This window comes from Myxine glutinosa, chromosome 12 (genome assembly GCF_964187855.1).
Source record: "Myxine glutinosa chromosome 12, kmMyxGlut1.1, whole genome shotgun sequence".
NCBI classification, from domain to species: Eukaryota; Metazoa; Chordata; class Myxini; order Myxiniformes; family Myxinidae; genus Myxine; species Myxine glutinosa.
Genome location: NC_136272.1, coordinates 21,583,640 through 21,607,624, shown reverse-complemented (window position 1 = coordinate 21,607,624; position 23,985 = coordinate 21,583,640). Strand labels below are relative to the sequence as shown.

The 23,985-nt window shown below is 45.4% G+C and overlaps 1 protein-coding gene and 1 pseudogene across 3 annotated transcripts in view; both read right to left on the bottom strand.

Annotated features, from left to right (window-relative positions):
• Positions 1 to 499: 499 nt before the first annotated feature.
• The window catches only part of LOC137438126 (S-geranylgeranyl-glutathione receptor P2RY8-like), an 87,202-nt gene continuing 63,716 nt past the window's right edge, over positions 500 to 23,985 (bottom strand). Inside the window, exons 1-2 of one of the 3 annotated variants that reach the window (XM_078766559.1) lie at positions 12,903 to 12,961; positions 513 to 3,401 (exon numbers count right to left, since the gene is read on the bottom strand). In XM_078766559.1, coding sequence (XP_078622685.1) covers positions 2,392 to 3,393 — 1,002 coding nt within the window. In that variant the 5' untranslated portion in view covers positions 3,394 to 3,401; positions 12,903 to 12,961 and the 3' untranslated portion in view covers positions 513 to 2,391. Of the gene's footprint in view, positions 3,402 to 12,902; positions 12,962 to 23,985 lie in introns of those variants that run through there. The other 2 variants (XM_068133092.2, XM_068133091.2) reach the window with 2 other exon arrangements.
• On the bottom strand, positions 5,620 to 7,521 carry LOC144888501 (general transcription factor II-I repeat domain-containing protein 2A pseudogene; annotated as a pseudogene).

Below are 23,985 nucleotides of genomic sequence, written 5' to 3'. Positions count from 1 at the left end.
CCTCTTCTCTGGTCTTGCAACCTGTGCCCTATCCGTGCTTTGTACCCCCCCCCCCCCCAGGTTTCTACAGGACTCACACAGTCCACCATCAACCCTCTTCTGGTACAACTACCTAAATCCAGGATCACTGCTCACTTCCACTCATTTGTTCCTCTTTCTTCCCGCCTGTAGAATCAACTTTCATGTCTCCTTCAATCTCACCCTTCCCTCCAGATCTTCAAGACAGCTGTTCACCACCATCTCAGATCATTCCTCATCCAAAACCATGATATTTTATATCCCCGTTAACCCCCACACCTCACCCCAATCCCTATCCTTCCAAATTTCCGGTTTCCCTTCTGAGAGTTAACTTCTGTATGCATGTTGTCCACTCTATGCATCCTCTCCTGCCCCTACGTCGCCCCATTCCTCCCTACAACAATTGTTTGTCCACCTCCTCTGTCTTGGCCTTTGGGTCTACTGTGGGTGTTTCGCCCTCTCCCTGCTTTTCCTTTTTTTTCCTGTTTGGTCCTGATTTATTCAGCGTACTAGTACTAGCTCTTCCACGAACCTCGACCATGTATACAAAAAAATACGTCAAAAAACATGTACGTAGGGAATAACTATTTCTAAACTAATATTATATCTTAAGCACTAGAAGCCATTTACACAACAATATATTTTTGTTGATGAAAAAGTTGAATTTATATAAAATTGGCCTTATAGGTTTAAAAGATTGGCGTTATAGGTTCAAAAGATTGGCCTTCACTCATCCATCAAATGAGAAACTACTTGATAGAACTCCAGTAAATTTGTTAAACATGACCTCCGTCCCTTTGATAGACACCAGTGTACTTTAACAGTAGTTATAAGGACATTAGTAGACATACAGATAGACCTATAGTATAAATATATTATATCTATATATATACTGTATATACCGGTACTGTATTGGGGTTTGAACTTGTATTACCCAGCCCTATAGGAATCAGAAGTTCAGATGGGAATGCTACACAGGTCAACCCATTCATAGTTTTATCTTAAAATATTTGTAAACACATATATCAGTGTTCCATTTCAATTACATGCTGTATAGAAATGTACATGCTGCAAGTAAGTGATGTGCACAAGTTCTTGAAACGTCTTCCAACATTGTCATTGTTTGTTAACCCGTCCTTTGCACATCAAGAGACGGGGCTTTGTAATCACTTCTGTGTGTCTGTCTATATGTGTGTCCGGGCCATAACTTTTTGCCATTTGAGCTATTATCATCAAATTTTCACCAAAGCTTTATGATGATAATAAAAAGGCATATTAATAATTTGGTCAAAAGGTCAAAGGTCAGCGTCACATAAAATCATCAATTTTCATCCAATTGATCTGAAATTTAAATTTACTATTTGAGTTTTGTCATCAAATTTTCACCAAAGCTTTATTATGAGAAAACGGAGAAGGCAAATTGATAATTTGGTCAAAAGGTCAAAAGGTCAGCATCACATAATATAAATTTTCATTCAATTGACCTGAAATTTAAATTTACTATTTGAGTTTTGTCATCAAATTTTCACCAAAGCTTTATGATGATAATAAAAAGGCATATTAATAATTTGGTCAAAAGGTCAAAAGGTTAAAGGTCAGCATCACCCAAAATCATCAATTTTCATCCGATTGATCTGAAATTTTAATTTTCTATTTGAGTTTTGTCATAAAATTTTCACCAAAGCTTTATTATGAGAATATGGAAAAGGCAAATTAATAATTTGGTCAAAAGGTCAAAGGTCAGCATCACCTAAATCATCAATTTTCATCCAATTGCTCTGAAATTTTAATTTTCTATTTGAGTTTTGTCATCAAATTTTCACCAAAGCTTTATTATGAGAATATGGAAAAAGCAAATTAATAATTTGGTCAAAAGGTCAAAGATCAGCATCACCTAAAATCGTCAATTTTCATCCAATTGCTTTGAAATTTAAATTTTCTATTTGAGTTTTGTCATAAAATTTTCACCAAAGCTTTATTATGAGAATATGGAAAAGGTAAATTAATAATTTGGTCAAAAGGTCAAAGGTCGGCATCACCTAAAATCGTCAATTTTCATCCGATTGACCTGAAATTTAAAGAATTTGAAAATTGGGTCACTGAATTGGCTCGCCAATCAAAAGCTATAAGCCGATTCTTTTTATTTTTAGATGAAAAGGTCAAAGATAAAGGTTGCGTAAAATCACCAATATTCACCCGATTGAGCTGAAATTTTAAGAATTAGAATATTGCCTCACAGAATTGGTTCATCAATGAAAATCTAGAAGCTGATTATTTATTTTTCAGCATTTTCAGATTCTTTCTAGTTGTTGCTGCTGTTTATATTTCGAGATATCTTGGACATTTTTGTGTTCATGCGCACAAATAATCGAGTTAATTATTTTGAGTTCCTCTGGAGGAATCTTCGTTACGCCTTTGTGAGTTATCATTGGAGGGGATGCTGGGGCAGCAAAACAACAGGCGATTAACTTTCGTACGAAACGGTGGTGAAACAAAGTAAAAGACAAACGTGTCGATGCAGGTATTTATACTTGAGATGGCGACACAGAGGTTGTAGTAGCCATATAAAGGACTGTATTTGTGCACTTTGAGGTGGATTAAATGGGCAAGGAGAACGACATTGCAGGGAACTAAGACGAAGGTGAGCGCAATGAGCATCATGATGGAGAACTTTGCAGCAGCTTTTTGGTGTCTGCGTAACTTGGCCCAGGTGTTCAAGCGCAGAACGGAATGCAGAATTGATACGTAACACACCATCATGATGGTGAACGGCAGGAAGAACAATATGGTAATGAGAAAAATGCTGTAATTGAGCAAAAACCTGCCATCGGCGATACGGAACACATCGAAGCAGGTGTAGAAGAACTTTTCTCGCCCATGAACGCACAAGACAAGCTGGGCTGTATTAAAGGGCACGGTGGCCAAGATCATGAGAACCCAGCCGGTAGCGGTGACGATGCTGCTGTAAAAGCAATTCCTCCAAGAAAGTGTGCGCACTGGGAACACAATGGTGGCGAAGCGGTCCAGCGAGATGCTGGTGAGGAAGAAAGTCGAGCAATGGACGTTTAGGAAGCGTGCCGTTACTGTAATGTGGCAGAGGGCTCTTGGGTATTTCCAGTTGTTTTGCGTGAAATGGTAGGAGATGGAGAGTGGGAGCGTGGCGAGGAAGAGCAGGTCGACGATTGCGAGGTTAATCATGAGTATGGTCGATGGTTGATATTTCCGTGTTTGGAAAGCCACGACGAGGAGTGCCACGATGCTGGTGGGAACGCTGATGCACATGGTGGTGATGTACAGGACTGGCAGCAGCGTTTGCGACATGGGTCCTTCCAGCCAAGCCAGCGTGTCGTTGTCTACTTTGATGCAGTTGTTCATGTTGCCACCTGTGGAAGACATGTCGGGGAAATCAACTTTAAAAGTGAGTTCTGACACCATATGTGATAAAGTACGGGGTGTCCCAAAAAGACCCGGATGACTATTGTTGTTAATATATGTAGAACCACAAATGATACAACGATGTCTTTTGGTTTATATGATACAGAAACTCAAAGCTTTTTATGCATCAAGGTGGTACATGAGTTCTTCCCATATAGTCAGGTTCACTATGTTTTTTCGTTCAAAATTTTGGTAGATTAGCAAAACTATACATTTCTGGAATATTCAGAGCATGAGGAATCCAAAAATTAATGTTTGCATTTGCGTAGACACCTTTGCGAAAATGACACTCAGGACAGTGATGAAGATCTGTAAAAGCATATTCCTGAACGGTATAGACCTCGTAGATCCTGTGTATAGGACTTATAGTTCAATCTGATACTACCTATAACTTCCTATAACAACCTATAACTTCAAAGGACTTGCAATATCATGTATTATGTAATACAGTTATATTAAAGCGCGGCGTTACGCGCGCTGCTTGCGAGCAAGGAGGAAGCGGACAAGCGGTAACTTATAAGCGTCTTTATTTCAGGAGCTCACTGTAACACTGCCCCGCTCCGGGCTGGGCGCCCGGTGTATATCATGAGGCCACGCCTACCCCTCGGGCGTGGCCACCGCCCACTTGGTGCGCGGAATGATGTCACCACGCCAGTGGGCTTTTGTGTCCGCCACAATATCACAAATATAAAGACAATGGTTTTCAATTACCTTTGTTTGTTGCTTTTCTATAATCCTGAGCACTATTTTGAGGCCTTTATTGGATTCCTTGACCTAGAAAACATAGGATTAGCATATTTAATTAAGTCTCTAGGTTGACTAGAAGCCGAGATCGCGCAAAATATGTATTTTATGGCGACCATTTTCAAAATCCAAAATGGCGGCCATGCAGGTGTCTGTGCAAATGCCAACATTGATCTTCAGATTCTCCATGCTCTGAAGATTCCAAAAATGTACGGGTTTGCTAATCCCAAAATTTTGAACGAAATTATATTTGTTAACATAGTGAACCTGACTATCTTCATCACTGTCCTGAGTGTCATTTTCGCAAAGGTGTCTACGCAAATGTAAACATTAATTTTTGGATTCCTCATGCTCTGAATATTCCAAAAATGTATAGTTTTGCTAATCTACCAAAATGTTGAACGAAATTATATTTGTTAACATCGTGAACCTGACTAATATTCGGCTGAACATGTGTTGTGTCCACCAGTGCGCATGTAGCTGTGATCCGACAACGAAGATCCTGCAGGTTTGCCACCTTGGTGTTGTAGACAACATCTTTGACAAACCCCCAAAGAAAAATATTAAGGATTGGGGGAGCCAGGTGATTGGTCCGTCTCTGCCAATCCAGCGACCTGGAAATAATTAATTCAGAATGGCTCGAACGACTAAGGCCCAACGAGGGGGAGCAACGTCCTGTTGAAAAATGATACGAGGTTGCAGGTCTTCAGTCTGTGGGTAGGTGAATCCTTCCAACTTGTTCATGTAAATTGTTGAGGTCACTGTGTCCTCCGTAAAGAAAAACGGACCCACCAAGCAGTCATGGAGAAGACCACCCCACACATTGACCTTTGGACTGTCGCATATGTGCTCATTGACCACGTGGGGGTTTTCAGAACCCCAGATCCTCACTTTGTGCTGGTTGACCTTCCCCGATACATGAAAGCAAGCTTCGTCTGTGAACATGACCTTTTTCAGGTAATCTTCGTCATCCTCTATACGATTGAGCATTTCCAAGGTAAACGCCTTGTGTTTGGGTCCGTCATTTGGTTTGAGTTCCTGCAGATCTGCACCTTATAGGAATAAATCTTTAGCCGTTTATGCAAAATTTTGTACCACTCTATGATACTCATCCACGATGGGGGATTCCTTCAATACCTTGTATGGAAATTACGCTGAACTCGCATGTCTGATCTCGACCAGATGAACCATTCGACGCACTGATCTTCCTCTTGTGTAGTCGCCATTTTCTTTTACATTAAACCAACAGACGCGAAAATGAAGAAAACTTTGAGGTTCTGTATCATATAAAACAGGGTTGGGGAACCTTTTTCCTGTCAAGGGCCATTTCGATTTTTAGAACATCCTTCGAGGGCCATGCTAAATTATTGAATACATATATCGGACTCGCCTAATGCGATGGCTGGAACTGTTTCTCTTTGGCGAGGCGTTTGGTGTCAGGTGGTAGTGATGATGATGCTACTCACAGCTGGTTTTGCAGGTTTGGGTCAGTCAGTCTTGAGCGGAACCGAGTCTTTGCAAGAGTCAGTTTTGAAAAGAACTGCTCACAGCTGTAGGTCGTCCCAAACAGTGATGCAAACTTCAGTGCATGTCTCCTCAGAATGGGAAAATCCTCAGCACGTACATACAGTTTGTAGAACTCGAGCAAAGGGAGATTGTTGTACCTAGCTTTGAGCTCGTCATTGCTTTGCAGCTTAATTATTTCGTGTTGTAGGTTGTCAGGCACATCAGCTGGTTCCACATTAAACGGCGTGGCAAATATGTTCAGTTGCCTTTGTTTACTTTTCATGTCCTGGAACCTCTCTCCAAATGCCTGGAGGAGTTTTGCACACTCAGCAGCATATTCAGATGTCACAGCAGGCTTTTGTTCTTGCAGAGTGGGAAAGTGGATAGTGTTTCCCCTTTCCAGTTGCACTTGCCACAGCTTTAGTTTAGCTTCAAATGATTTCACATGTGATTGCAGAGAGCTGAGAAGCTGGTTGGGACCCTGGAGCTTGACGTTCAGCTCTGATAGGTACTTGGTAATGTCCACCATGAAGCCCAAATCACACAGCCACTTGCTATCACTGAGTTCCATGACAGGTTTCCCCTTCATCTCCATGAACTGTTTCACTTCTTCTCTCAGTGAGTAAAACCGTGTGAGCATATTTCCACGACTCAGCCACCGCACCTCACAGTGGTAAACCAGATCTCCGTACTCTGACTCTAGTTCACTCAGTAGCTCCTTGAACTGGCGGCTGTTCAGCCCTCTGCTTTTGATGACGTTTATGGTGGAAACGACAGTTGTCATCACATTGTTGAGCTTCAGGGACTGTGCACACAGATTCTCTTGGTGTATGATACAGTGGCATACAACTAACTCACTTGGATCGAGACTGAGACGACTCATTTCTTTTTTGAACAATGCAGTCAATCCCTTTTGCGCGCCAACCATGGCTGGGGCTCCACCCGTGGCCAGGCCACTTAACTTGTCAAACTGCAGTTCGAATTTGTTCATAGCCAAAACAACTTGGTCAAACAAATCCTCACCTTTGGTGGTGCCATGCATGGCTTGCAAAGACAGCAACTCCTCCCTCGTATCAAACTCAGCTGTAATCCCCCGCACAAAAATGGCTAGTTGGGCGGTGTTTGTTATGTCCGTTGTCTCATCGCAGGCCAGAGAGAAAAACTGGAAATCTCTTGCGGTGTCCTTCAGTGTTTTCTCAATATCTTGTGCCATGTCAGTAATCCGATCTGAGACAGTTCTTCGAGACAAACTCACACTTTGGAACAATTTTACTTTGTCCGGTGCGAGCAGCTCCACAGCGGCAACAAGGCACTCCTTCACAAATTCTCCTTCTGAATGCGGCATCAGCTTCTTAGTGATTAGCTCACTCACCACAAAACTAGCATGCGTAGTGTTGTCTCGGTCAGATTGTGGTCTTATGAAGACTGCTTGTTGAGCACCAAAACTCCGCCGAAGAACGTTAACTTTATCCAAGCGCATTTGTCCTTTCAACTCGTCCAGTTTAGCATGTTTCGAGCTGTAATGACGCTCGAGGTTGGCCTTTTTCATCACCGCGAGCGCTTCCCGACAAACTAGACATACTGGCTTGCCTTTTACTTCCACAAAGAAATAATCGTTTGCCCATTTCTCTTGGAAAGCGCGACATTCCGCATCTACCTTTCTTTTCTTGTTAGTCGCCATGTTTGCATATACTGAATGAAATGATGACATGAGATCACGCGATCACTTGACTGTCCGGAAGGTCGCATATCACAGTTACGACTGTCCGGAACTCACTTGACTGTCCGGAAGGTCGCATATCGCAGTTACGATTAATCGCAAATTAGTTTTAATTTGATGGCAATTATTCTGTTTGCGCCAACATATTTTGCCAACGTCAAATAAATGAATAAGTTCTCAAATGTGCCGTCAGGCAGCGTCTGCTCGCCACGTTCGGCATTCGTTGACTGTTACAACACGTGAAAGCTCGCTCCTCTCTGATTGGTTGAATCGTTTTTGGCCATAACTTGGTTACCCTTTGTCCGATTAATTTAAAACCTTGAAAAGGAGAGATTACTGGAATTATAGATAGATGAATTGCCTCGCAGGCCGGATCAAACGGTCTCGCGGGCCGTATACGGCCCGGAGGCCGGAGGTTCCCCACCCCAGATATAAAAGAAAGGGTATCGTTGTATCATTTGTGGTACTAAACATATTACCAACTAAAGTTGTCCAGGTCTTTTTGCAACACCCTGTACAATACAAGTACAAACTCAATGCCAATTTGGCCAAAAACATTTATTTTCTTTTTTTGTATACAAGATCGAGGCTCGTGAAAGAGCGAACATTAATCACACAGAAAGACAAACCGACACATAAAACATATAACATCGGGAGCGGTAGACAAGATGGGGAGAGAGGGGGAAGGACACAAACACAACATTTGAGAGCAGGGACCAAGAGACATGGAGACATCGAGAGATCTGTGGGAGGGAGAGGGCTTTGGGGAGGGGAGGCATGGGAAGGGGGGGGGGGTGGGAGAGGTATAAAACATATGGACACTGCCAGGACTTCCAGGAAAGAAGTTGGAATTTCAAACAAGGTGGATCTGGGGTGAATTCGTGGGGGTAGAAAAGATCAAGATTTTGGATGGGGGAAGATAAGAGATGGTGGTGAACAGATGTTTTAAAGACCTGGAGGGAGGAGTGGGATTGAAGGGAGTGTGGGAGTTTGTTCCAGAGGCGGGAGAAAAGAGGAATGAAAGAGTGAAAGTGAGCAGAGAGCCGAGATTTCGGCAGTTTAACCATCAGATGGTTGCTGGCAGATCTTGTGCGACCTTTAGGAATATTTGGGGGACAGAGCACAGAGAGAGCTGGGGGTGCAAGGCCAGAGAGGAGTCGGTAGAAGACAGAAAGACCACCTACCTGCCTGCGGTGAGTGAGTGAAAGGCCCTCAGAGATAGCTTCATCGTGGGAGATTCCAATGATTCTGAAAGCTTTGGTTTCAACAGCGTGAAGCCGAGCTAGGTGTGAGGCAGGAGCACCGGCCCATAGGGGAGAACAGTATTCCATTTAGCTGCGGATGAAAGCCTTGTATGTGGTGAGGAGCTCAGGTGTGCCTAGGAAGGACTTCGCACGACGGAGGATGCCCAGTCGGCGACTGGCTTTGGAGGCCAGCTTGGAAATGTGGTTTTCCCAAGAAAGATCATGGCAGATAGTGAGACCCAAAAGCTTGAGCGACAGAACTTCTTGGAGAGGATTGTTGAGAAAGTAGATGGGAGGGTTGTCCAGTCGATCTTTTCGGAGAGACATAGAAAGAGTGTGAGATTTGTCAGGATTGAAAGACATGTTCCACTTGTTTGACCAGTCTGTGATTTTGTCCAGGTCTTCAGAGAGTGAGGAGGCTGCAGACTGCTGATCTGAGGGAAGAGTAATGGAGCGGCAGAGAGTGGAGTCATCAGCAAAGAGATAGAGAGGATTTTCCAGAGAGTCAGAGAGATCATTGATAAAGACCAGAAAAAGCACAGGGCCCAGAACACTGCCTTGGGGAACTCCAGCCTGAACAGGAAGGGGAGATGAGAGAAATCCATTCAGGGCCACACGTTGACTACGACCAGAGAGGAAGTCCGCAAGCCATGCATGGAGATTTCCATGGATACCATAGGAGGAGAGTTTGGTGAGCAGAGCTGTGTGCCAGACCGTATCGAAGGCACGTGATATGTCAAGGGAGACAGCTCTGATTTCCTGTTTGGCATTGAGGACCTCCATCCATTGTTGAGACAGCAGAAGCAGCATGTCCAGAGTAGAGTGACCTGGTCTGAAACCAAATTGATGATCAGAGATCAAGCCATTGGAGAAGAGGAAAGATTTCATGTCCGAAGCAATGATGGATTCCATGACTTTGCTGATAATTGGGAACAGGCTGATTGGTCTGTAATTGCAAGGATCTGTTTTTGCACCTTTTTGTGTAAAGCGGTAATGTTTGCTGATTTCCAGGATGCTGGCAGATGACCTTGAGCAAAAGATAGGGTGAAAAGAACAGAGAGAGGGTGAGATAGAGCGGCAGAGCAGGATTTTAGGATCCGTGGGCTGATGCCGTCTGGTCCAGTTGCAGAATCAGAGTCGAGGTTAGACAAAAACTCCTCCACCTTGTCAGGAGAGAGGGACACAGAGTCCAGGAGCAGTTTGGTTCGACTGGGAATGGTGGGAACAGAGAGGGATGGGTTTGGGACTAAAGATTCTGAGGCAAACACAGAGTTGAGGAATTCGGCTTTGTCACGTGCGATGTCAACTGTGTGGCCATTTGAGGTAAGGGAGGGGATGGAGTGGGAACAAACACCAGAAACGGATTTGACCAGACGCCACCAGGATTTGGAGGAAGGAGACAGGTTTGAGAGTTCATTCTTGAGTGTGGAGAGTTAGTGCTTCCTGGCACTCCTGAGGGTCGACACACACTTGTTCCGAGCTTGGTGGAAGGAACTGAGATTGCCTTCAGTTGGATTAGCCTTCCAAGAGGCAAAGGCAAGTTGTTTCAGGGCAACTGCCTCACCACAAGATTCAGTGTACCATGGATGGGAGGAAGGGTAAGACAACTGAAGATGAGATGGGATAAATCTGTACATGAGAGAGAGCAGTTTGCTTTGGAAGAATTCCCAGGAAGAATTGATGTCAGAGGCAGTGGAGATGGGAGACCAATCCAGACGATTGATGGCTGCTTGAAGACCATCCCAGTCGGCCTGAGTGAAATGCCAGACTCGTCGACACTGAGGAGGCTCCCTGAGAATGGCCAGAGAGATGTCCACTTTGACAAGCACATGATCAGAAGAACCGATTGGAGCAGAAGAAGAGCAGCAGACATTAGCAGGGAAGTTTGTCATAACCAAGTCTAGAAGAGAAGATACTCCATTGGCTGAGATCCGGGTCAGGAAATTGACAGATTGTGTCAATCCCAGTGAGTCACAGAAGTCCTTTGCTGAGGTGCCATGGCTGGTGAGAGAGGAACCCACACCCAACCAGCTGGCATGATGACAGTTGAAGTCACCACATATGAGGAAGAGAGAGTTGGGATGAATGGATAGAAGTTGGTCCATGTTGTCAGACAGTGAAATGTAAATGGAGTCATCACTGTTTGGAGGATGGTACAGAACACATATGAACAAAAGGTGGGAGCGGAGAGGAAGCCGTAGCCAGAGGTACTCCTGGGAGTGAGGAGGAGAGAGGGCAGTGCAAGGAGAGTGAGGAAGAGAGTTTTTGATAAAGATAGCCACCCCACCACCAGGACGAGGCTCAGGTCTATCATACCGGAGGAGGGAGTAACCAGGAAGAGATATTAAGCAATCAGAGACATCTTGAAGGAGGAAAGTCTCTGTTAAGCAGATCAAGTCTGGATTGTCAGAAGCAACCTGTATGGAGAGATCAGTCAGGTTTGAGCGAAGGCCCCGGATGTTTGAGGTCCATACCGTTAATGAAGAGAGAGGGGGAGCATCGGGTACAGGACAGGGGAGGGGAGGAGTGGGGTAAGATGAAGGATGAGAGGGGGAGGTAGGGAGAGCAGTTGATAGTGTGTCAGAGATTACAGAAGAGTTCCAAGAAAGGGAAGGATGAGGTGGATGAAAGGTTTGATGGTGAAGGGATGAGGCACAGTGAGGAGTTGTTTGAGGGGGGGCAGAGGAAAGTAGAAGGTTGGGGGGGGGGTGGAGGTATGAGATAGAAGGGAGACGAAGTGGGGAGGAGGCAGCTTTGAGGAGGAGGGGGAGCAGGGAGAATTGGAGAGAAATGGTATGGGGGGAGATTTGAATGGGATTGGTTGGGGGGGAGTTTTGAAGGGGAGGAGTGAGGGGGGAGTTTCGGAGGGGAGGGGCAAGGGGGGAGTTTAAGAGTGGAGGGGCAAGGGGGGAGTTTAGGAGTGTAGGGGCAGGGGGGGGATTTGGAGGGGAGGGGCAAGGGGGGAGTTTAGGAGGGGAAGGGCAAGGGGGGAGTTCAGGAGTGGAGGGGCAAGGGGGGAGTTTAGGAGTGGAGGGGCAAGGGGGGAGTTTAGGAGTGTAGGTGCAAGGGGGGGGGATTTGGAGGGGAGGGGCAAGAGGGGAGTTTAGAAAGTGGATGATTAATGAAAGACGAACATTGATAACAAATTGGGTTTGTTGTCATTTTCAAGTTAGCAATCCGATTCAGAACGATGGAGGAGTGGTGGAATGAATGTGAATTTAGACCATGTAGTGAGGGAGACGTATAAGAGATTGAATTTCTTTTTTTTGACATGGAATGAGTTGGAGAGGAAATTGAAAAAAGCCTTTTAAATAGGAAGAAAAACAGCGTGTTGTAATATACCACTGAATAAAACACTGAAGGGGAAAGTTTAAACATATTTAAATAATATTTGAACAGAACCGTGAACAATCTTATGTGCACAAAATACCAACGGGGGGAGAGCCGAGAGGGACCACCACGAGTCACGTGAACAGGGCAAAAGGTGGATGGCAAGGAGATAATGGGGGCGGGGTGAACAGCACACCTGGACAGAAAGTACAGGATGAGACAGCAGCACACGTGGAGAAAGGAAAATAAATGTTTTTGGTTATTTTTTTTGTTTGTTTTTGGGGGGGGGGGGGGATTTAAAACGTTAGACAAAGAGTATTATGTTCGGGGTAGAAGGGAAAAAACTAAGGGCCAAGCAAAACACGATGTAGGGGACTTAAGTTAACAAACACCGATGGGGGTACAAGGCCGCACACGTGGAGCAGAACACGATTAATTAATTACGAGTTACAGGAAATTCAAACCAAAACTAACTATAAACAAACAAACATTTCGACGTGTTTTCATCGCAAATGAATGCGAAACAAAAGTTATCAAATACCTTTGTGGCAAAACTAAGCTTCACATGAGGGCTACAGAGTTGCTCAAAGCTGTATTACCAGAGACAGTCTTAACAGCTAATACAGGATAGCACAATATGGCATCATCACACCTTCCACATCCCCCAGTTCCCCTTTTCTATGTCTCTGATTTTCTGTATCTTTCCTTTACACAAATCACTTTTTCTTTCACTTCAACACAACAGATGCTCACAGACCACTCAGAAGTCACTCGGTCAAGCAATTACCTCACATGGACACAGTCATGGGGCGATCGGGGCAGAGACATCAAGTCCTGAAGCAAATTTACTCGAGCCCCAGGGGCTACTGGAGTATAAAAGAGCCCCCGCGAGGTTTGCCACTCACAGTTCGAATCTGCAGAACGGAGTTTGCTTGTTTTGGTTCCATTCGCACCTCACTTTTTCTCTTTTCTACAACCATCTCCACACGTACCGTCAACACTTTTCCTTCTTTCTTTACGACTTGTCCACGGCTTCTGCTGACATACACATGAACCCGGCACCCAGCTTTCAGCACCCTGGACAGAGTATGTACCCACAAACAACTCCGAGAAGCTGTTCTCAACGGAACGGATGTTCCAAAGCTACACGGGTGGGAGTGCGTGAGGCCGGAGGGTAGGTGAGGCCACAAGGGGAACCAAACTTGAACTGCTGAGAAGCAGATCAGTAGCCTCAAATATGGGTCTCTGAAGGGGCACGACAAAAGTCCCAACTCTTTCTCTACCCTCAATCTCTATTCGCTTCTTTCCCTCATCCCAAAACCTAACTGTGTCCTGTCCAGATCCATGTTTCATTTACAGGTGCTAAGTTGAATGTTACAAGTTTTGTCGTGCGATAATGTTCACAAAGTCGTAATGAAAATGTGCATTTGTTTTGTATGTGCTTTATACATATTTGGAATTGCTTGCAATACTGTGTATGATTTCTCTCAGCATTTTCTGAGATAAAGATTTGTCCTGCCATTTATTTGCATTTGAATTTCTCCCACCATTTTCTCTCGTTTGATTTCTCCTCATCATTCCTCCCGACATTTCCCGCTCTTTCTCTTCATTGCCTGTCTGTAATAAATGAATGAAAGTGTTGATTATTGTCCTGATTTATTCAGCTTGGGGTTTGTCGGAAATAGTGTTCCCGGGGGCGATTGATCCGAGTTCACAATTGTAATGGTGGCCTACGTAATGAGGCACTTGGTGTTGATTTGCTCGGCCAATGAATCAACCGCCGCGCATTTTCTGGCACGGTTCCCCATTTGTCACATTTAACTCACTGACATGGTGAACCGACTCTGGGCGCAAAGATCTGGCTTGAGTTGAGGTTTGCAAACAGTGCCCATGGTCTCTCGAGACATGCCCTCCTGGTAGAGTTATCCGGAAGTGTCGTCCATAACATCATATCTAATGTGTATATACAGTGCATTCAGAAAGTATTCAGACCCCTTCACTTTTTCACATTTTGTTAAGTTGCAGCCTTATGCTGAAATCGTTTAAATTCATTTTTTCCCTCATCAATCTACACTCAACACCCCATAATGACAAAGAGAAAACAGGATTTTAGAAAGTTTTGCAAATTTATTAAAAAGAAAAACCTGAAATATCACATTTACATAAGTATTCAGACCCTTTTCTCTGACACTTGAAACCTGACACATCTGACACTATTTGGCCACAGTACCAGCAGATATGTTTGGCGAAAACCAAAGACAGCATTTGACCACAAGAACCTGATACCAACTGTAAAGAATGGTGGTGGAAATATTATGGTTTGGGGCAGCTTTGCTGCATCAGGGCCTGGGCAGCTCAGCATCATAGAATCCACTATGAATTCTTCATTGTATCAGAGGGTGCTTGAGAATAATGTGAGGCCATCTGTCGGCAAGTTGAAGCTCAACCGAAGGTGGACCTTGCAACATGACAATGACCCTAAACATACCAGTAAATCCACCAAGGAATGGCTGAAAAGAAAGAAATGGAGGGTTCTGGAATGGCCAAGTCAACCCGGGTCTAAATCCCATCGAGATGTTGTGGGGGGATTTGAAACGAGCTGTGCATGCAAGAAACCCCTCAAACATCGCACACCTGAAAGAATTCTGCATGGAGGAGTGGACAAAAATTTCTCCCAGTCGATGTCAGAGACTGGTAGACAGTTATAAGAAACGCCTACTTGAGGTTGTTTCTGCCAAAGGGGGCAATACCACCTATTAGAGCCAAGGGTGTACTTACTTTTTCCACAGAAGGAAATGGCATCTCTGTTAATTTTTTGTTGAATAAATTATTGCAAAGTCAATTTTCCATTGTTTTTTGTTCAATTAGATCACCTTTATCTATAGATACTGTTTAAATGAAGATCAAATATTGATATGTCCACATATGTTAAAAAGATTTTTTTTAAACATTTCATGGGGTATACTTACTTTTTCCACATGCGAAATTTGCATTTATGTTTATTTAAATTATACAATGGACTACAAAATGTAAATACAACATGCATTTTAAAGGCCATTTTCCCTGCTAGAGCGGGGGTTAGCCTTGCGGTCCCCATGACAATCTTCTCCATTTTGCCCTATTTTCTGCATCTCTCCTTGTTAACCCCCTTGCCCGCATTTCTTCTTCCACCATCTTTAGCCAAGTCTTTTTCGGTCTTCCCCGTCCTCTGCTTCCTTCTACATTCATTTCCATCACTCTTCTCAACCAGTCACTTTCATCCTTCCTCAACACATGACCAAACCATCTCAACCTGTTCCTCTTCACAGCATCAATCACAGGCTCTATTCCCATCATCTTTCGCAATTCATCATTTGTCTTCCTCTCTCTCAACGATACTCCACACATCCACCGAACCATTTGCATTTCCACCCTTTCCAACCTTCGTTGCTGCTCTACGTTCATTACCCATGTCTCGCTCCCATAAATCATAACACTTCTCACACATGCAGCATACACCTTTCCCTTCAGCTTCAACGACACTCCCCTCATCATCAGCACGCCACCCAGTTCCCGAAACTTCTTCCATGCACATCTCACTCGAGCAACCGTTGCCGAGTCTGATCCACCTTCTCCATTCAGCATGTCTCCGAGGTAGCAAAATGTTTTCACACCTTCCAGCTTCACGCCGTCTCCAAGATCCAACTCAACATTTCCTCCATCTGCAGCTCCCTCTGTGCACACCTTACATTTGAATGTAGCTGCCACACTGGTTAATGACCCTCTCAGACCACTACATTTTTGATGAACCCACTCAGCGCACATTGTACATTGAATGGAGTTCACTCCGACACCCTTCCTACACACAGCACAGGGCCACTTCCCAGTTCTTTCCACCTCACCACATGCTTTACCACTTGCCATCACCTTCGTCTTTCCGATATTCACCTTCAGACCTTTTGTCTCCATACATTCCTTCCACGTGTTCATCTTTTCCTTCAGTCCATCCATACTTTCCGCAATCAACACCAGATCATCTGCATACAACAACTCCCATGGTAAACCCTCCTTTACGTTCTGAGCCAGCACCTCCATCACAGCTACAAATAGTAGTGGACTTAGTACCGACCCCTGATGCATTCCCACCTTCACCTCAAACTCACCACTGTTCCCGTCCTTCGTCCTTACAGCTGTGCGCGCTCTTTTGTACATTGCCATCACAACTCTGATCAACCATTCCTCCACTCCTAACTTCCTCAATGCCCATGTCAATACTTTGCGTGGTACCCTATCGAATGCTTTCTCCAGATCAACAAACCCAAGAAACAACTTCTTCCTCTTCTCCATGTACTTCTCCTGCAACTGCCTCACAATGAAAAGCGCGTCTGTCGTTCCTCTTCCTGGCATGAATCCAAACTGCATTTCGTCGATCTTCACTTTCTTCCTTATCCTCCTCTCCAACACCCTTTCCAACACCTTCATTCCATGCTCCAATAACTTTATCGCTCGGTACGAGCCACACTCCAGAGGGTCACCTTTCCCCTTGTATAGAGGGATGAGGGTACTCAGATCCCAAGTCACTGGAATGCGGCCTTCTTTCACCACCAGATTACAGATCTCTGTCATTCTCTTCACACCCCAACTTCCTGCTGCCTTCAACATATCTCCCACAACTCCCGTCGGCCCTCCCGCTTTTCTACCCTTCATTGCTTTTATCGCTTCCTCAACCTCCTTCTCAGTTATCTTCTCTGCCGGTCCTAAAACAGGGTTACTCTCTATGTTGCCATCCCATTCATTCTCTGTATTCAACAGCATTTCCATATATCTTTTCCATCTTCCTTTCATTCCATCTGGGTCGACAACGATTTGTCCCACTTCATCCTTCAAGCAACTCACCCCCATCACATCACACCTCTCTTTCGCTATCTGCTTTGCAATCCTGAATACTGCTTTCTGACCCTCTTCCGAATCCAAGCGTTCTACGAACATTTTCCTACATGCCTCCTGCGCCTTTGCTACCTCTTTCTTTGCAGCCTTCCTGGCTGCCTTATAACTTTCATGCTCTGCTGTTTCTGCTCCCGTACCCTTCGCCTTCTGCCACTCCTTGAACTTCTTCCTCTTCTCGTCAATCCTCTTTCCAACTTCATCATCCCACCACCATGTTTCCGAGTGCCTCGGTGGTCCTTTTGTCCATCCACATACCTCACCAACGGCTCCCAACAGACAGGCTTTCATTGACATCCAACCACTTTCAAGCTCAACCACATCATCCTCGACCCTACTCAGCCTCTCTTTTAATGCCTCCCTTACTGTCACCTCTTTCAACCTCCACACCTTCATTCTCGGTTGGTACTTCACCCGCCGAGCTCTCCTCGCACCTTTCACCCTTACGTCGCAGACAACCATTTCTACTACACTACAAAATGTAAATGTTTCATGATATTTGTTATATTGTATCACCTTTATCTATCAATATTGTTGAAATGAAGATCAAATAGCTGTATGTTGAAATATGTTGAAAAAGTCAAAACTTTACATGCGGTGTACTTACTTTTCCATGTGACTGTATATATATTATATATATGTACATATTGTCGCGTGATTCCCCTCGGTTAATACCGGAAAATCACGGATAGCAATCAAGCTTACTTGAGACGTTCGGATCAATGGCGGATTTCTATGCAAGGAGGAAGAAAGAAAAGAAGCGGCGAGATTTACCTCACGGTCCGCGCGCGCCAGCGTCTTCACCCTGTGGAAATTAACTCAAACGAACACGGGATTTAGAATAGAAAAGAAAATAATAAAAGGGTTTATTTACAATAATTATCAGGACAAGGAAACACGATGATAAAAACTAAACCCCCTAGTGAGCGCTCTTACACACAGACTTCAAACACGTACAGATGGGGAGGATATGAAAATAAACGTTTTGTTATGTTCTGCGTGGTGCATCTTATCTGTCTGGATGTGATGTCGGGGATCGTCACGTCCGGGCACGTCGTCCGACCACGCTCCGGTTGGCGCGAAGGAGGCCTCGGCGCGCCCTTGTCCACTCGGCCTCGATAAGGGCCCCTTCACACACTGCCAGGCCACTGAGCCACTCGCTCGCCCCAGTCTCGCAGGCTCCAGCGGCAAGCCTCGCTCGTGCGTGAACGCTAGGGAGGAGAATCGACGGCGCTCCCACGTTTCCCGAACATCCGTCGTAAAGCAGGCAATTTGCGGATCGCAAAGGGAACTCGGGGCAGGCAGGAGGTCCAAGAAGGAGAGGGGCAGGTCTAACTGAGAGGAAGGCAAGGGGCAGAAGGGAGGTCCAGGCAGGAAGGAAGCCAAAACGAGAGGACGTCAGAAGATGTCGGCACACAACCATTCACCACCAAAGTCCAGACCAAAGAGACAAAATGTCCGCCACTCCAAGTATCTTATCCGGGTGGCTCTGACGTCATCTGGGCCTTTCACCAATCCACGAGTCCCTTCTTACCATTCATGTGATCCGCCCATCAAACCCTTGGTGTCAATCTATCGTGAGGTGGGCATGGCCTCAGCCTGCCTGCTCGATGTGTGTTTTGTGGTGATGTCGCTGGCTGCGGCCCCATCGGCGGTTCCCCGAACTGGCTTCCTTGGTTCTTCCGGTCAGTCAATGTGGCGGAGGGAATTATTTAATGTGTGGTGCGCTAATGGGCCTAGCTAATGTCTATGGGTGCGTTGCCATACGGGACACTGGAATGATCACAGAGGGGAAGACATACAATGGAATTATATCTTTATGCCCTAATTCTAGTTACCAAGCCCTGCCCCCTCATGGCGGGGACACAGATACGCAGCTTACTCAGACAACCCGCCTATACAGAACTTATTACAGGTGAGGTTCCCTATCACGACAGTCGAAGCACCTACCTATGCAGATATATATATATATATGTATATATATATATATATTGTGTAGCGGTTACCGCTGGATGCACACAATCGCCTTGCACCGGCCAGAACACGGCCAGACGCGCCTCTCCCGGGCATGCCCGGACTCACTGTTCCCGGGCACGCCCGAACCTCCCGGGCACGCCCGGTCTCGTCTTTCCCGGGCATGCCCGCTCTCGCCTTTCCAGGGCTCGCCCAGAGCGTCCGGGCATGCCCGCTATCACCTTTTCAGGGCTCGCCCAGAGCGTCCGGGCATGCCCGCTATCGCCTTTCCAGGGCTCGCCCAGAGCGTCCGGGCATGCCCGCTATCGCCTTTCCAGGGCTCGCCCAGAGCGTCCGGGCATGCCCGCTATCGCCTTTCCAGGGCTCGCCCAGAGCGCCCGGGCACGCCCAGCCTCGACTTGCCAGGCCGCAGCCAAACACGCCCGGGCAGGTCCAGACTCGCCTTTCCAAGGCTCGCCCTTCACACCCGGGCATGCCCGGTATAGCTTTTGCCGGGCAAACTTCCCGACATAAATGTGTATATATATTGCTGCCTGAAAAACGGGCTTGTCAGAATACCTGAGCTGTTTTGTTTCAATAAAGCAACTCGGACGAATTCCGTCTTTGGTCGCGTCAATTCTTTCGACTCGCGTTGGAGCGCAGTTCCTTCAATATACATAATACATATATGACTCCATGGTAAGATCTCCAACCTTTAATTGAACAAACAATGACTCAACGTTTCGATTAACAACATGTGACAAAGCCACACGCCTCCGTTAATCTTCCTCAAGAGTGACAAAATCATCTCAACATCCCCTTATATGCAAAGTGGGCGGGGTATATGCAAAGTGGGGTGGTCAAAGCTGGACAGCCAATTAAACCGTATCACACCGCTCTCGTGAACGGAGACGTTACTGACCAAATTCAAAAAATCAACTGCATATTAATGGCTCAAAACAATCCTGTAAGCAATGCTGGATTATAACTCAAGTGTTTAGAACGACAGGAACAATCATTACATTTAATTAAAAGTTAAACTTGTAAATAATTAAATTGTAAATTAAATTAAAACTGTAAATACATTAAAGCAAAAAAATTTTAAGATAAAATAAAATTGCCATATTATCAAGATCATCACATGTGGCCCTATGCGGTAAAGAGGATTGCGGGATGGATGGGGGATAATAGGGGGGGATAAAAATGGGGGGGTGAACCGGAGGGGGGCGGAAGCGGAGCGGGGGGGGGGGGGGTTGGGAGAGGGGTGGTTTGGGGGGGGCGAGGTGGAGGGGGCAAATTGTCCGAATAAAAACCTTGTGTGACATATTATGTGGTAAATATGTGTTTATGTATTACCGCTAGCGTTTGATCCACTCTTGTGTAAACGAAGCAGGCATTCCATACTTTGAACAACGAGTCCACATAATGTCACACAACCTTTTTAGTCGGACAATTTTCCCCCTCCACCTCCCCCCCTCCCCCCAAACCACCCCTCCAAACCCCCCCTCCGCTTCCGCCCCCCCCTCCGGTTCCCCCTCCCATTTTTATTACCCCCCATCCATCCTGCATTCCCCTTTACCGCATAGGGCCACATGTGATGATCTTGATATTATGGCAATTTTATTTTATCTTAAAAAAAAATTTGCTTTAATATATTTACAGTTTTAATTTAATTTACAATTTCATTATTTACAAGTTTAACTTTTAATTAAATGTAATGATTGTTCCTGATGTTCTAAACACTTGAGTTATAATCCAGCATTGCTTACAGGATTGTTTTGAGTCGTTAATATGCGGTTCATTTTTGAATTTGGTCAGTAACGTCTCCGTTCACGAGAGCGGTGTGATACGGTTTAATTGGCTGTCCAGCTTTGCCCACCCCATTTTGCATATACCCCGCCCACTTTGCATATAAGGGGATGTTGAGATGATTTTTTCACTCTTGAGGAAGATTAACGGAGGCGTGTGGCTTTGTCACATGTTGTTAATCGAAACGTTGAGTCATTGATCAATTAAAGGTTGGAGATCTTACCATGGAGTCATTTGGATTTACTCCCAACCGCAAATCTTTGCTTATATACATATATATACTGAAACGCAAAAGAAACTTACCCCCTTTGAAACCTTTAAATATCAACAATAACACTGCGTGTAGTAAATGTGTGAACTTATTTGTGGACAATAGTGTCCTCACTGTCAGACAAAACGGTCACGGATGGTCACTTGAACCTTCAATGGTCACTTCATAGCACAGCTGTTGAACAGCCGTTTTGACTGTCAGTGATTAGGCAAGGGGTACGGGATGATTTTAATGAGCTGCACGTGATGTCTTGATATTGGCTTTAAAAAGGCCAGTGCAAAATGGGCATTTTGACCGAAAAATTTGACCATTTTGACCAACTTCAAAAAGACCGAAAACGCAAAAGAAACTTACCCCCTTTGAAACCTTTAAATATCAACAATAACACTGCGTGTAGTAAATGTGTGAACTTATTTGTGGACAATAGTGTCCTCACTGTCAGACAAAATGGTCACGGATGGTCACTTGAACCTTCAATGGTCACTTCATAGCACAGCTGTTGAACAGCCGTTTTGACTCTCAGTGATTAGCCAAGGGGTACGGGATGATTTTAATGAGCTGCACGTGATGTCTTGATATTGGCTTTAAAAAGGCCAGTGCAAAATGGGCATTTCAATCAACATGCCACGATTGTCAAGGGATCAACGGCAGCGTGCCCTGGGCATGCTGCAAGGCGGACTGAGCTACCGTGAGGTGGCACGTCGCCTTGGCTGTTCACACCAGACGATATCGGCCCTGGTGGTCAGAGACACCCTCCACAACTCTGCAGATGACAGACCTCCATCAGGGAGGCCAAGAGTCACCACTGCAAGGCAGGACAGGCAGATGGTCCGAAGTCACCTACGGGATCGATTCCGTCCAGCATCCCGCACTGCGGCAGAAACTCCGGGGCGTGCAAACCCACGGATCTCCAATGATACTGCACGAAGACGACTGCATGACTATGGTCTGACTGCCAGAAGACCATACAGAGGCCCCGTGATGACGGCTGCCCATCGCCGCAGCCGAAAGAGATGGTGCCAGCAGCATCAGCGGTGGACCTTGGTGCAGTGGAACGAGGTCGCTTTCAGCGATGAGTCAAGGTTCTGTGTGGACAGTCCTGATGGGCGTGAGCGTGTCTGGAGAAGAACTGGCGAGCGATATGCCGATTGTTGCGTGCGTCAAGCCAACAGGTGGGGTGGCCCAAGTGTGATGGTGTGGGCCGCCATATCAGGCCGGTACAGGACGCCACTGGTGGTTGTGGATGGGAATCTTAACGCCCAGCGGTATGTGGATAACATCCTGCGACCTCATCTGCTGCCATTCCTGCTAGACCACACAGAACTGAGAACCTTTCAGCATGACAACGCTCGTCCCCATGCTGCTCGCTTTACCACTGCATTTCTCCAAGGCGAGAACATCAACACCATGCAGTGGCCTGCGCTCTCCCCTGACCTGAATCCCATAGAGCACCTGTGGGATGAGCTTGGGAGACGCGTAGTTGGCAGGGCCAGGACACGGGCAGAGCTGCTTCAGACATTGAGGACTGAGTGGGACAGAATCCAGCAGCAATCCATCCAAAGACTGGTAGGCAGTATACGCCGACGATCCACTGCCTGTATCCAAAACAATGGTGGCCACACACGCTATTGAAAGGGGACTGACATTGCACCCTGTGCTGTTCTGTACTGTAGAACAAACTGATGAGATGGTGTATCTTGGTCAAAAACTTGACACGTCATCAATAAAATGCCAATGTTTCAATTAGCAATTGTTGGTTTGTTTTATTTTGAACTGTTACAATTTTATTACATTTCAAACAAGTGATAAGTTTCTTTTGCGTTTTCGCTCTCTTTGAAGTTGGTCAAAATGGTCAAATTTTTCGGTCAAAATGCCCATTTTGCACTGGCCTTTTTAAAGCCAATATCAAGACATCACGTGCAGCTCATTAAAATCATCCCGTACCCCTTGGCTAATCACTGACAGTCAAAACGGCTGTTCAACAGCTGTGCTATGAAGTGACCATTGAAGGTTCAAGTGACCATCCGTGACCGTTTTGTCTGACAGTGAGGACACTATTGTCCACAAATAAGTTCACACATTTACTACACGCAGTGTTATTGTTGATATTTAAAGGTTTCAAAGGTGGTAAGTTTCTTTTGCGTTTCAGTATATATATAGTATGTTGCAATGCCCTCTGTAGTTTGGGGTAGGGATTTGCAATTTATTTAAGGTGTCGACAAAAGCTCACCTACACATCATCAAGGACATCTTGGGATCTTTAACACGTGCCAACTAATGCTGGAAGAGGGGACGCCAAGTTTGACGTCCATCTGAGGGACGGCAAACTCATTGATGGAACACCAGGATGACAGTTTATAGCTGGGTCAGGATTTGGAACACAAGCTAGACTGCTCAGAGGTGAGTGTGCATACTTCTAGGCCATCCTGCCAGCCTACATATGTTGTTGTAACATTCAAATAGAAATGTAGAATCCACCATTTGCACTGAGATGTGCATCACGAGTCAACACACGATCGATCTCCATGATTTGGATCGAGAAACGCAACACAACAGATGCACATTTGATACAGTGACTCCAATGGTTACGTAGTTGTGCTTCACCTGAACGCCCATATCGAATTTTTATTACCTCCGCCACCGAATGTGAATGGAGGTTATGTTTTCACCACTGTGTGTTTGTTTGTTTGTGAACACGATATCTCAAAAAGTTGTGGATGGATTCGTACGAAATTTGGCAGAGATGTAGTGTATATGACAAGGACGACATTATTAGATTTTGGTGAAGATCTGGATTCGATTCCGGCCACTAGAATTTGCCAATCTAGAATTTGCCAAGACTAGCCTCTAGCCTCTTTGCCTCTTTGGCTACTAGCCAAAGCTCTTTGCTCTTTGGCTCTTTGGCTTTGCTCTTTGGCTTTGGCTACTTTGGCTAGAGACTAGCCTCTTTGGCAAGACTTTGCCAAGATTTCGAACTAGAATTTGCCAAGAGGTGATTCTTCACCATTAGGAGATCGGGCCAAAAACGAATA